This window comes from Corapipo altera, unplaced genomic scaffold (assembly GCF_003945725.1).
Source record: "Corapipo altera isolate COAL_440 unplaced genomic scaffold, ASM394572v1 343, whole genome shotgun sequence".
Classification (NCBI taxonomy): domain Eukaryota; kingdom Metazoa; phylum Chordata; class Aves; order Passeriformes; family Pipridae; genus Corapipo; species Corapipo altera.
Window position 1 is genome coordinate 6,356,434 of NW_020884913.1, and position 14,007 is coordinate 6,370,440.

The window sequence follows — 14,007 nt, forward strand, 5'->3', positions numbered from 1 at the left end:
CCGCCGGTTCTATTTATATCCAGGCCGTAACCCGAGCTGCGGCCCAGCGCCCCGGCCCCTCCCTCCCCCTCGATCTGGGGGTGGGGGGCCCGCTGGGAGGGGGGGACGTGTAAACAAGGGGGTTGGGGTGTCCCCCCCCGCGCGTGGGGAGCCCCGGTGTGAGTGGGACACGATCCCCAGTGGGTCGGTGAAGGGCAGCCCCAGGCTCCCCCTGCCCTCGGCCTGGCGGGGTTGCGGGTGGGGGGCACCCCTGGATGCCCCCCGGGGGGTGTCCCACGGGGTTGGGGTCGAGGAGGGGGCTGCGGGGTGGGCGTTGGGGGACCCGTGTGTTCCTTCCCCCTTTGTCTCGGGTGGGCTGGATCTGACAGCTTGTCCCCACAGACAGCCTTGAGCGCCTTCTTCCAGGAGACCAACATTCCCAGCAGCCACCACCCCCCCCAGATGGTAAGTGGGACCCCGGCCCCCCTCCTCAACCCTGCACCGCTCCATCCCCTCCCAGACTCCCCCCGTCCCCAAAAAACACCTTTAAACCTTCCCCCAGGGCCAACCAGCCCCCCCGGCCCCCCCCACACCTACGAGCACCACGCGGCTCAGGACCCCCCAGACCAGCAGCCCCCGTCCCGGGCCGGCCCCCGAGGGTCGTGCAGCCCCCCGGCCCGCGGAGCTGTCAGCTCCCCTGCCAGCCATATTGCTCTGCGCCCGCAGGAACACGCAGCCGGAGAATGTAAACACGAGCTAAAATGTCTGCCAGGAAATAGTTTGTCTCCGCGAGCATCGCGCTGGAAGTTCGGCTCCCCCAGCCCGGGGGGGGCCACGTCTGTCCCCCTCCCCGCCTCCTGCTTCCCCCCAAACACCACTTGACCTTGGCCGAGGGCACATCCCCCTTGGCCGAAGGGAGGAAGTTATTCCCCTCCGGGTGTTTTGTGTTGTGTTTCTTGGGGTTTTTGAATTTATTTTTTTTTTCTCCCCCCGGTGAGGGAACTGAAAGGGCCGTGCGCGGGGGAAGGGGTGGATGTGGGTTAAGCCGAATTTTCCTCCTTTTCTCACGCTGCCAGGGAATCTCCAGCTGGCCAGGCACTGCCGGCAGCGAGAGCTCTCTGCCCCTCAGAGAAAGTCATTTTGCCGGCCGGCTCTCACTGAAACCCCCTTTTATTTTAATTCCCCCTCCCCCCTGCACGTTTTATTTGCCACCTCTGGGCGTTTGCAAAGGGGTCGTTTCATGGAAAACCTCGGTTCCCGGTGGGAAGGGGGGACGGGAGAGCTGCCGGCAGATCCAAGGCCTGGCTGTGTTTTCACACCAAAAGCCTGGTGGGGCGATTCCTGGGCGGCTGCCGGAAGCAGAATGCAAAGGAGCGCTGATGAAACCCATCCCAGCCCCTATCCCTGAGCTCCCCAGGGCCCAGTGAGACCCACCACCCACCCCAAACGTGACACCCCCCACCCAGCCCAGCACGGAGGGTCCAGAGCTGGTCAACTCTCCCCCTCCCCAGCTGTGTGTTTTCCTAACACCGTGTGCCCCACGTGGTGTAAAAATACCTTTCACCTTCTCCCCAGATACTCCCACTTTTAGGATTTTTTTTTTTTTTTACTGTTTGCCTCTTTCCCAGCACCCTGATTCCTGCAGTCTGAAATGCCCCACACGGCTCAGGGCAGGGGTGAGATGAGGAGCTTTGTGCTTGCGGTTTCTATTTCTTTTTCAAGCGTCAGGGAACAAAGCTGTGAGAGCAGCAGCCACAGTTCAGAGTGGGGCAGCTCGTCACTGTCACCCCTGTGGAGGGGGGAACTTCCCAAACCCCTCCAAACCCCTGCAGATTCCGGGCTGTGGGACCGGGATTCCCCAGAGCTGTTTGGGGTGTCATTGTGGTTGCTTGTGGTGGGATTGACCCTCAGAGCTCCTATAGAAGTGTTGGAGAAAGAAGGCAATAATTACATGACAATTGGTTTTTTTTTTTTTAATGAATGTTTTAAATTAATCTGTCAAACACTACCCCAGAAGCTCAGAGCTGTGTCCCCCCTCCAGCATCACATCCAACCTCAGTCCAGGGCTGGCAGTTGGTGTGTGTGTGTGTATGGCTCTGGTGGTGGTTGGGTTTTTTTTAAAAACAGATTAAATTATTTTTTTTTGGTTTTTTTTTTTTTTTTTTGCAACAAGTGTCTTTTCAGATGCTGCCAAATGTATAGGTTATTTAAAAAAAAAAAAAAAAGCTGGATCAGCACCACTTCAAGATGAGCTCTGAAATGAGTTCTGTGGAGGAACATCCCTGGTTCACCACAAACCCGTTCAGTGCCAGCCTGGCCGTGATTGCATTTTTGGGGTGCCCCAGCTCCGCAGGTTGATGGGAGCTCATCCCTCCCACAGCCAGCACAGAGCACCCCAACTTCAAATAGACTGGCAACCAGGGTTTGGCCATTAAGGGTGTCCGGGATGGGGATGAGGGCGAACCTATAACAGGGATTTAGATGTTGGCCTGTGCTGGGGAGCATCAGGGGGCTGCTGAACACCAGCCAGGGGCAAATCCCAAGAAAGAGGAGATGCAGGAGCTATTCACCATCAGAAACTCCCCTCAATCCCCCGTTGCTAAAGGCAGCAGATGCTGCCCAAGCCCCTTAACTCTGCTCAAAGTCCCCACAAGCATCTGACAGGAGCTGTGGCTCCCTGAGGGCCACAGGGATTTGGAATTGGTTTAACCCAGAGGGGTGAAGCACCCACAACCCCCATGTTCAGGCATCCTCTGGCAGTGCATCCCCTGCCCACGTGTGCCCTCCCTGCCCATACCCCTTCCCTGTGTGTGCAGCCTCATGGGAGTTTGCACACACACCCGCATCCCCCTTTTTCACCACCAGTACTCAATTTAAGAAGTGCTTTGCTGAACTGGGGGTTCCCTGTGCCAGCCCCTGAGCCCCAGTGCTAGGCTGGGTCCCACCTGATGGATTTTCCTCAGCTGGGGAGATTGGCTGGAAAAAGGCCCAAATCCATCACTGTCCAGGTGCTAAATTTAGCTGGATACGCAGAAGGCAGGGGCTGTACCAGGAACTGGGGGGGGCCTTGAGGGGCACTGCCTGCCTTTTGCTCTCCCTGCCATAGCAGGGTGCAAAGGGGAAGAAGGGTCAAGGAACTGGGTGAAAGAGGGTCCTGCAGGGCCGGAGGGGACCCCAACACCCTCCCCACCCATCACACTGCATCCTTTTGCATCAGCCCTGTCCCTGCTGCTCCCCAAACCTGCCTCATCCCTGGGCTTTGAGCATCCTGGATGGTCAAAAATGTCCTTCCCAGATTCACTGGAGACACTCCCCAGGCAGCTTTGTGGGAGCCACGCAGACCCTCAAGGGCCAGATACCCCAGTCCTGGGCTCAGCATCCCTGGGATCAGGGGGGTGCCAGGCATGGGGATCCCTAGTGGTGGTGAAACACCATGGGTGAAAGGCGATGGCTCTGGCTACTGTGGGTGGGCTGGGACCCCCCCCAAAAGCCTCTCTGACTGACCTGACACCCACCTTTCTCCCGTGCCCTGCAGATGTGCACCCCCAGCAACACGCCGGCCACGCCGCCCAACTTCCCGGACGCGCTGGCCATGTTCTCCAAGCTGCGGACCTCGGAGAGCCTCCAGAGCAGCAACAGCCCCATCACCTCCATGGCCTGCTCCCCCCCGGGCAGCTTCAGCCCCTTCTGGGCCTCCTCGCCCCCCAGCCACCAGCCCGCCTGGCTGCCCCCGTCCTCGCCCACCACCCACGGCCTCGCCCACCACCTGCACCACCCGCAGCCCTCCTGGCCCCCTGCCCCCCCGCCTGCAGCCCCCCCACAGAAAGCCGTGGCCACCATGGATGGCCAGAGATAAGACTGGGGTTGGAGGAGGGTTGGGGGGAGGGTTTGAGGGAAGGGGGAGGGGGGTCTGGGCCGGGGCGTTGGGAGCAGGGGCTCGCCAAGAAACGCACTGGAATAATTTTCTAGGTTTTATTATTATTTTTAAGGGGGGGGGGGGGTTTGGAGCACGTGCTGCTGGGGAGGGCACCAGCCTCTGAGTGCCTCTGCAAGAGTCGCTGGCTGGTCTTTTCTCCTCCCCTCCCCCCGTTTTTTTTTTAAATATATAACTATAATATATAAATATATCTAATGTATATAAATCCAGAGAGAAGGAGTAGCAGTGTGGAGGCAGCTGCTGGGTGTCTGGGGGGACGTTTCCCTATGGCTCTACCCCCACACGGCATCCCTACATCAGGGCAAGAGAGGGAAGGGGGGGGACAGGAATAACAAAAATGAATGGATGGAGGTGGCTGTCAGCACCCCACATCATGGCCATGGGGACACAGAGCCCCTGGACACCCCTCTCCCCCCAGCTCTGGATTTCCTGGACACTAGTCACAGTGCCCAGAGCAAACCAGCCTCTCCTCTGGCTTCTGAAATTCAGCCCAGCTTCTTGCACAGACTCCCCCTGGACTTCCCCCCAACCCCATCCTTCCTTCCTCCCTCCCTCAGCACCCCCAGGGCCTGGGGAATTATCAAGGTGATGCCCCCTCCATCCCTGCAACTGCCATACATGGCCCTTCCCCAGGGAGAGTTGGGGGGTTGGGGGGGGGGGGCTTTTGGTGTTTAAATGGGAATTTGTTTAAAAAAAAAAAAAAGAAAAGAAAAAAAAGAAAAAAAAAGAAGAAAAAAACAGCAAAAAACAGGTTGAAGGTTTTTTATTAATTTAAAAATAATAATAAAAAAAATACCAAACCAAAACCAAAATCACTTTTTCAACACCAGCTGTCCCTGCCTTTTCTCTCTCCTGGGAAGGATGTCCCTGGCTGGGCACTGAGAATGGGGGAGACAACTCCCCCGTGCTACAGTGTCACCAGTGGGAACTGGCCCCCCCCAGGAGCTGCCCCAGGTCCCATGCTCTGCCTCCCCAAACCACTGCTGCCATCCCCAAAGAGGGGGGCAGAGGGGAGACCCCCAGCACCCCCAAAGCCATGGAGGTGCTGTGCCAGCACAGCAAGAACCCCCTTGTGCCAGGGGGTACAGCCCAAACCCCATCTTGTCCCCTCACAAAATCTCACAGCCTGCAAACCACCCCATCCCCAGCCATGTGATGAGCCCCCCAGACCTCAGCACTGTTGGGGACACTCAGGGGCTGCCAGGCTTTTGGGGAAACCCTGTGCTGGGGGTGATGCCCTCTGACTGTCCCCCACTGCAGAAGGGCCACCAGCCCAAGGCCACACACAACAAGCAACTAGGGGAACAACCCCCAAAATGGGAACACAGCAGATCTGCAGATGCCAGGAAGGGCTGGGTGGCTCAAAGCACAGTGGCAAAGCATCCCCCAGGGATGGAGAGACCCCCAGGATGGCACAACCTCCAAGGAGAAAAGGCTAAAAAAATCCCCCATCTGGGGCTACTCACCTGCTCCAGCAGCACACAGAGCACCCAAGGAGGGACGTGAGGCTGGTGTGTGTTTAGGGGGGTACAGGAGGGTGAGGGTGTTAACAGGGTGCAGATGGGACAGGGGGTGGGAAGTGCTGAGCGGGAGGGATGATGAATGCCAAAGGGGTCCCCCCAGCTGGGCCATATCCTGAAAATGCAATTAGTCCCCAGGCTGTTTCTCAGCCCCTCAGCCCCACCCAGGGGTGCAGGATGGTTCTTTGATGGCTCTGCTCTGGTGCCTGGTGGTTTGCTCAGTGCTCTCAGTTATCCTACTGGAGGTGGCACTGGGGGGACCCCAGATCCTACTGTATCCACCTCAGCACCCCCGAAGCAGGTTTTGAGCACCCATTTTTTTCCCCCTGAAAAAGTAAACCCACCAAGGAAAACATTCGGGGGGGGTGGGGTGTCTCCCTACGGACTAAGGTGCCTCTGAAGCACAGTAGGGTGGAGGGGATGGAGTCTGTCTGTGTGGCAGAAGGTTTTTGGGCTTCCCCCTGCAGTTTGGGGAGAATATTCACCAGGAGAGCAAGGTTTCCATGGGGCAGCCCCCAGGGACACACCACGGGGGTTGAGGGGATGTTCCCCGTAAGCTCTGGGTCCCCCCTGGCTGCCTCTGGGGTTCCCCTCGGTGTTTCTCACCCTCCCACTCATCCGAGAGGTGCCACCGGCTTTGTGTCCCCCCCTCCCCCGCGTGTCGTTGCCTGTGTGCTGTGGGGACAACCCCGGCCAGCGCTAATCTCTGGGGAGAGAGGGACATAAGGGAAAGGAGGGGGCGTGTTCCCCCCAGGGGGGCAGGGACAGGTTACGGTGCTCTCGTCTGGAGGTGGGAAGCAGCAGAGCTCGTGCCTTCCTCTTTCCGTTGATGGCAGCACTGGAGAGGGACGGAGGGGGTGACAAAGGGGAGAGGGACAAGGGGTTTCCTTCGCTTGGAGGTAAAGAAAGTCCGGTGATGCTCATCCGATGGGATAATCGATAGCAAACCAGCGGGCTTGGGGTGGGAATCGCTTTTGACATTAAACCGTGTCCTGCTGCTGCTCTTCCCACTGAGACCCCCCTTTCCCACTGCCTCCCTGGAGGCAAAGGAACATCCTCCTTCTGCTGCACCACTCGGCCCCCCCCAGACCTCCTTTGAGGCCACAGGGTCCCCTGGCAGAGGCCAGGGGGTGCCAAGGGGAGCACGGGGCTGACACAGACCCTGGGAGGTGCTGTTTTCAGCTCCTCCAGCAGCCCCTCCTTGTTCAAGAAGGAAATATCCTGATCCAAGGCCACTCCACTCAGGAAGCACAGGTGCTTGGCTGCTCGTAGCTCTTTACTGCAGGTTGGAATAGGTTGCTCCTTCCATCCAGGACCCCATAGGAGTCCTCCTGCACTGCCGGCCCCGGTAGACGATTCCATCCTTGCCCACCAGGTCAAACACGCCGGGCTGGGAAGGAGAGAGGGGGATGGCTGGAACCTCTGGGCTGCATTCAGCATCCCTAAGCCAGCCTCTCTACTCAGCTCTTCCTGGGGGAACTGAGGCACGGATCCCCCCAGGATGCTCAGCATCACCCTCCCCGCCTCGGCTGCCCCAGCCCTATATCCCCGTCTTCATCATCCCTACCTTGCTGGGGTCTGGGAGGAGGGGCTCCATCGGCTGCACTGGGCAGATGCTGGTGTGCCGGCCCCCACAGTACATGGGGGATCTGCGGGAATACCCCTCTGCCTGCTCCCTGTGGGGTGGGGCACAGGGATGCTCAGTGCTCAGCACCGTGGCACCCCGTGTTTCACCCTGCTATGCCAGGGAGGGGGGTAGAGGGGCTCCCTGGGGGGCTCCTGGCTCCCCTCCAGCTGCTGCAGGACACCCGTGCCCGTCCAGCCCTGCAGGGATCTGCCCTTTCCCCACAGCCCCGGACGGACCCGCGGCCACGGCAGGACCCTGTGCCCTCCGCAGGGGACGCCAGGAGGCAAGAGCTGGGCTGTCCCAGCTGCAGGGCTTGGTTTTGGGAACTCATTCACAGGAGGCACCCGAGCCCCTACCAAGCCTGAGCTCAGGCAGAGACCAGACACAACTCGCCACATGTGGCTTCAGTCCCATCGAGACAGACCTGGGCTAGACAGGGTGGGGCTGTAAAACCTTCTGACCCTCCGCAGCCCCTCTCTCCTGCCGGCGCCCCCGGGCCCCTCCGCCCCCACCCAGGGAAGAGCTCTCCTTGCTGGGCAGGGCTCCCCCACACCCCCAGGGCCCTCGTCCCGACCTTTGGCCGCGCTCCTGGTACTGTTTGACGATGGGGGGCAGGCGGCCCGTGAGGCCGGGGGACGGCGGCGGCGTGTAGGGGATGATATCGGAGCGTCTGGAGCGGGCAGGAGACCCGGGCGGAGAGAGCCCAGGGAGGGCAGGAGACCCGGGCGGAGAGGGCCTGGAGAGGGCAGGAGACACGGGTGGGTGACAGGGGCCAAACGAGCCATCCCTGCCACAGCAGGGCACTGCCAGCACCCCCCTGCCCCTGTCCCACCCGCGCATCCCCCGAGGCACCGGTGCCGCTGATACTCACGGGCCAGAAAACTGCAGGGTGAAGGGCTGGTCTCTGGGCAAGAAGTCGGGAGAGGACACCTTTAGGAGCTTCCTAAAATGGGGAGAAAAGGGCTGGGTGAGCTCCGGGGGGGATGCAGCCCCGCCTGTGCAGGCAGCAGCCAGTGCCAGGCACGTCGCTGCAGGGAGTTCGGTGTTCGTAGGGGGAATTGCGGGGTGCTGAGCATGGTTTCTACCCCACCCCAGCACAGCCCAACCCACTGGCTGGTTACAAAATAAAGGGGGGCAATAGGGGAGATGGGTTATTTTCCACGGGAGAAGCTCCAGCTCATACCGGGCAACAGTGAATCTGCAGAGGGAAGTGCCCAAAAGCCTCGGGTCCTGCTGGTGTCTCTAAACCACTTGGGCTGCTCGTGGCTGCCCAGGCCAGGCAGGGAGGTGAGGTGGCACCACACCTGCCATCCCAACCGCCCCTCACACCCCTGTCCTCGCTTGGTCAGTGCTCAGGACCCCCCTGAGCTGTGCCAGGAGAGCAGGTCATGCCCGGCTCTGGCACAGTCACAGCCCTGCCTAGGGGGATGACCTGCTGTCCCCTGTCCCCTACACTTGTCCTCTGCCCCCTACACTCATCAGGAAAGCTTTGTACTCACATCCCAGAGGGCTCCATCCTGAAGCTGCCCCTTCCTTGTGCCTCCTTGGCTGTCCGGGACCTGCTACCACTGGAAGGAGACAGCACAGCTCCATCACCAGCATCCCCACGGTTCGATCAGCAGGTAAATGGGTCTGATGCCAGGGCCCCACATGGGCCCTGTGGAGGAAACAGGGCCAGTGCTGTCCCCAAAGCCATCGCTGTTCCCGTGGCACTCACCTGTCAGTCCCAGCCACACTCTCAGCTGGCATCCAGAGGCTCTGTGATGCTGGGTGGCCTCGTGCTGCCTTCATCGGGATGGGGCCGTGGATGCCAGGGGATCCTGGATGCACTCTCAGGGCAGTGACACTGCCATCCAAACTCTTTGTCTGAGCAAGCAGAGCAGTGTTTCAGCCCCAGGTCTTGCCCCCAAAACTCCATCCCCTTCTCTCAGTGAAGCTCCCTGTGCTGCTGTGAGCTTGGGTTTAAGCCAGACCTTGGTCTAGGGGCAGCACAACAGTGGTGCAGACCCCAGGGGAGGGGGCCATCCAAGAGGGAGCACCCAGGGGGCTGGGAAGAGTCTACCTTAGAGAAGCTCGTCTCAATTTCTTCGTCCTTGATCTGCTCCATGTCGTTCATCTCAGGGGGAGCACCCAGGGGGCTGGGAAGAGACTCTGCCTTGGAGATTCTCATCTTGATCTCTTTGTCCTTGATCTGTTCCATGTCCTTCATCTCAGGGGGAACATCCAGGAGCCTGGGAAGAGCCTCTGCCTTTGAGATGCTTGTCTTGATCTCCTCATCATCCCTGCTCTGATCCACATCATCCCATCCCACGTCACTTTCCACGAAGGACACTCGGGGGCTGCTCGTGACCCCGTGCAGCAAGTTCTTCCCTCTGCTCCATGCCCTTGAGCTTCGAAGAGCTGCTCCCTTGGAGATGCCCATCTTGATCTCTTCATCCTGGATCTGTCCCATGTCATTCCATCCTGTGTCACTTGCCATGAAGGAGACTCGGGGGCTGCTCACAGCCCCATGTGGCATGTTCTTCCCTCTGCTCCATGCCTTGGGGCCGGGAAGAGCTGCTCCCTTGGAGATGCCCATCTGGATCTCTTCGTCCTTGATCGGTCCCATGCTGTTCCATCCCATGTCATTCCATCCCGTGTCACTTGCCATGAAGGAGACTCGGGGGCTGCTCGTGACCCCAGGTGGCAAATCCTTCCCTCTGCTCTGTGCCTCAGCTGTGGATTTTGAGGGCATAGGGCTGGGGGCCCGGGTATCCCGCTGCCTTGGTGAGGATGCCCTGAACCTGTCCGTGAGGACAACTGGAAGAAGAGAACAGGGGGAACTCTCTGGGGTTGGGGGAGCCCTGGGGAACACAGCTGGGGGAAAACCCAGCAGTCCACAGGCCCCCTACCTGCCCCACTGTGCCCCTCCCATCCACTGGATCCCCTCCCCAGGCCTGCCCAGACGTACTTTCATTGCCAATGACAATCAGCCCCTGGTCCTCCCAAGGGTGTGAGTGCATGCCAGGCTCCTGCTGCCAGTCCGGGGGGACCTGCTGCCAGTCTGGGGGGACCTGTCCGTCCTCATCCATAATGTCCTTCATGGAAGACTGGGAAGGAGAGAGTGGGATGGCTGCAACATGGGGCTACATTCGGCATCCCCAAGCCAGCCTCCCCATCCAGCTTTTCCTGGGGAAACTGAGGTACGGATCCCCCCTAGATGCTCAGCACCACCCTCCCAGCCTTGGCTCCCTCTCAGCCTTCCCAAGGCTGAACAGGCCCAGCTCCCTCAGCCTTTCCTCAGGAGGCAGATGTTCCAGGTCCCAAATCATCTTTGTCACCCTCCACGGGATCCAGAGGAGCATGGACCCCCCCAGCATTGCTGTCCATCCCCTGATGTGGGGGGACAGGGTGCACTGGGGGTGCAGCCACATCCTGGAGCAGGGCCCGGGTGTGCTCAGGGATGTACCGTGACAGTGTCCATGACAGGGTCTGTCAGCTCATTGTGGAGGTTCTCTGCCATATCCTCCAAGTTCGCCTGGAGTGGGGCGAGGAGAGGGACAGGAGTCAGAACACGGGAGCAGGATTTAAAAGGAACATCTACAAATTAGCTCAGGCAGAGGGACTCTGGGCAGGGCTGTGCCCAGGGGCTGTGGCTGTATTGCACAGGTGGATCTTTATCTCCCCTCCTTCCCAGCACCCACTTTACTTTTCTGGTGGCTGTTTAGTTCAGGAGTACTTCAGCATACCTGGCTGAGGCAGGCAGTGACCTCTACCACTGGTCTGACCTGCAGGCAGAGGTGCCCTTCTGCCCTCCATGGGGCAGTGTTTTGGTGGGGGGGGGCTCTGGGTGGGTTGAGCTAAGCTCCCACGTTCCACTCTGGGGATACCCTTCCCATTCTTCCCTCCTGGTGCCCTTCACGCTGGGAGCCACCAAGGGCTGTAGAGCAGGGTGGCAGGGCAACACGGTAAGGGGCAGCTCCCAGGGGCACCACTGGCAGATCACCGTGTCCAGAATCTCCTGCATCTTCTGCATGTTCTCCTCCATGTGGGACTGCTGCTCCTTCACCTCATTGATCTCCACACGGAGCTGCTCACAGAGAGCCCTGACCTAGGAGAGGGGGATGGCAGGGTGAGCCCCAGGGCAGGGTTGCTGGGGAGCAGGACCCACTATGGTCTGCACAGAGCCGGGGCACTGCAGGGCACAGGACAGGCTGGCACAGGACACTGCTGAGCCTTCATCACATCTTCAGCTGCCAAGAAGGGGCAGCAGCTGCCCAGCAGCACAACAGTGGTGCAGACCCCAGAGGAGGGGGCTGGGAAGAGCCTCTACCTCAGCGATTTCTCTTTCATTGGCTTCTGTTTTCTGCTTTAACTCCTCAAGGTCAGCAGCCATGGAGGCAGCTGGGGGGATTGTCGGGGTCCCCTCCGGGGGTTCCCCACTCTCCTGGACGACCAGATCCCGCAGGCCCAGGTTCACAAGCATCCCATTCAGCAGGTTGCGCAGTTGCTCGAAGTTGATGGGCTCAGTCTTGGGCATCCCGATGGCTGAATCCAGTATCTGGCCCAGGGTGAGCTCTGCCATGGCTGCTGACCTGTCCAAAAACACAGACCTGCTGTGAGCAACGGCCTTCTGTGCTACTGCTCCAGACAGGAGCAGTGGGATGGCAGGTGATAGGAGGTGTGGCAGGAGGTAGAGCAAAGGTACACAGCTGACAGGCTCCTCCCCCTGCGGTCTCCCCCTCGTTCCTTGCTGCATGTGGCTCTGTTTATGGTGTCCCCTGTTTCAAGGCGATGGCCCACCCTGGCACAGGTCACCCATTGTTACACAGCAGCAGCCCAGCCCTCTGTGGAACATCCCCATTGTCCCTCACTGCTGGCATGCCCAGGTCCTGGCAGCCGGTGGAATCCATGTGCTGAGGCACCTTCGGCTTTACCATTTTCAGCCCCAAAATGACCCCGGGGACAACTCACATTGGGCAGCCCATGCCCCAGGTGCCCCTTGCAGGGTGAGCTGTGCCCGCCCAGGAGAGCTGTGCCCTGTGGAGAGAGGTGATCCACGTGCTCACACACACTGGACCGTTCTGGAACACTCTGGGAGATCAGGCCCAGAGGTTGCACTACCAGCTGTTTACTTTTTTGAGATCTCAAAAGCACGACATTTTCCCTTCTCCCTTAAATGTGGAAATGGTGGAAGGCTGATGCTGATGGCATCGACATAGGGATTTCCAGCACCCTGCTCCAAAGCAGAGAGCCATACAAGCAGGGAAAAGCAGATAAACACGTGCTTCCAGACAAGCCTAGGAAGTAAAGCAGTTGAACGCTGGGAAAAATCTTTTGAACCAGAGTGACCCAGCAGACAAGTCCTTACAAAAATCATCAGCAAGAAACTCTCTTATGAACTTTCAGATTGAACCATCAGGCAGTCAGAGCGCTGACATCTCCCTGTTCCAGAAAGGCTCCGGAGCCTTGAGCACAGGAGGGCTGGGTGAGCTCCTGGGGGATCCTGGCTCCCAGGCCAGGCATGTCCTGCAGGGAATTACAGTGTTTGCAGGGGGAATCACAGGGTGCTGAGTCTGGTTTCTCCCCCACCCCATCCCACCCCATCCCAGTCCAACCCACTGGCTGATTACAAAATAAAGGGGGTGCAATGGGGGAAATGGGTTACTTGTGTGTTCCTACCTGGGAAAAAGCTCCAGCTCATATTAGGCAACAGTGAATCCATAGAGGGAACTGCCCAAAACTCAGCACCATGGGAATTCCTCCCAGAGGCACCACAGCAGCCCAGTCCCATGGGAACTGGGGCAGGTGGCAAGGCCAACATGGGGCTGGGTGCAGACCCTGCAGGAGCTGGAGGGTCTCTGTGGGCTGGGCAGCCTTTGCCTTTGGGCTCTCAGGGGGTACTCGAGTTTGGCTCCATGAGCTCAGGGACTGGGGACAGGCTGAGGGGGCCTGGGTCTGCCCTTGGTGCTGACCAAGCGAGGACACAGGTGTGAGGGCAGGTTGGGATGGCAGGTGTGGGTGTCTCTGTCCTTTACCTCACATCCCTGCCTGCCCTGGGCAGCCACTGCGTTTCAGAGGGGCTCCATCCTGAAGCTGCCTCCTTGAGTGTCAGGAACCTGCTACCAGTGGGAGGAGACAGGACAGCTACGTGAGCATTCCCAGGGATTGTTTGCTGGCTAAATGGGTCTGGTGCCAGGGCACCACACAGGCCCTGGCTAGGACAGCCAGAGGGAATGGCTCCAGTGCTGTCCCCATGGCACTCACCTGTCAGTCCCACACTGCTGCCCAGAGGGTCCGTGCTGCTGCGTGGCCTCGTGCTGGCTGCACCCTCAGGATGGAGGTGTGGGTGCTGGGGAATCCTGGATGCAGGACCTGGCACTTGCCTTTGTTGGATTTCAAAAGGTTCCTCCCCAGCCCCAAGGGTTTCGGGTACCACGCATCCCACGGAGGGGCTGTGATGGGATGTCAATCCAGGCTGGCCCTCAGGGGGCTCCCAGCTCCTGCTGTTTTTCCCACCACCCTGAACAAGGCCCTTTTCTGAGCAGAGGGCACACACTGGACCAGCCAAGGAGCTGCCCTGGCTCTGCCTATGCCAGGTCCTGCCTCCCTGTGGGACATGCAGGGAAGAGGAGAGCTGAGCAACCTTGGCAAAGGCCTTGGGGTGTGCAGTGGCTGGAGGTGCTGGGGGCTGCCAACAACCTTGTTGAGCTTTCACTTCTGTATTAAACCTGCTTTTACCAGTGATTCTATAAGTGACCTTAAAACATCCATTCACCACAGTGACCCCAGAGACAGCAGCACAACCCTCTGCTCACTGGTGCCGTGGTTCCATGGTTTCTTCCCAAATACAGCCCAGTTAAAACAGGCCTGAATGGGCCAACAGCCCTCAATGAGCCCTGGCCTTGCTCCTGGCAGGTCTGATAAGCAGTTTGAAGGGGAGAGAAGAGCAATACCTCTCACAT

General features: G+C 59.4%; 2 protein-coding genes across 5 annotated transcripts in view; one reads left to right on the forward strand and one right to left on the reverse strand.

Moving 5' to 3' along the window:
- The window catches only part of UBALD2 (UBA like domain containing 2), a 9,126-nt gene extending 5,004 nt beyond the window's left edge, over nt 1-4,122 (forward strand). The window contains exons 2-3 of the mRNA XM_027654234.1: nt 164-444; nt 3,515-4,122. Coding sequence (XP_027510035.1) covers nt 164-444; nt 3,515-3,835 — 602 coding nt within the window. The 3' untranslated portion in view covers nt 3,836-4,122. The remainder of the gene's footprint in view (nt 1-163; nt 445-3,514) is intronic.
- Nucleotides 4,123-6,691: 2,569 nt separating this feature from the next.
- On the reverse strand, nt 6,692-12,185 carry LOC113952378. 4 transcript variants are annotated; one of them, XM_027654403.1, is made up of 12 exons: nt 12,067-12,185; nt 11,376-11,637; nt 11,049-11,153; nt 10,512-10,580; nt 10,014-10,152; nt 9,126-9,862; nt 8,781-8,929; nt 8,563-8,631; nt 7,935-8,006; nt 7,638-7,799; nt 7,004-7,112; nt 6,692-6,826 (listed from the first exon to the last, which is right to left on the reverse strand). In XM_027654403.1, the coding sequence occupies exons 2-12, from the start codon at nt 11,625-11,627 to the stop codon at nt 6,713-6,715; spliced, it is 1,977 nt and encodes a 658-aa protein (XP_027510204.1). In that variant the 5' UTR covers nt 11,628-11,637; nt 12,067-12,185; the 3' UTR covers nt 6,692-6,712. The 4 variants fall into 4 exon arrangements, with proteins under 4 accessions (XP_027510204.1, XP_027510203.1, XP_027510202.1 ...); XM_027654402.1 differs by lacking the exon at nt 12,067-12,185 and adding an exon at nt 11,751-12,030; XM_027654401.1 differs by lacking the exon at nt 12,067-12,185 and adding an exon at nt 11,756-12,029.
- Nucleotides 12,186-14,007: the final 1,822 nt, after the last annotated feature.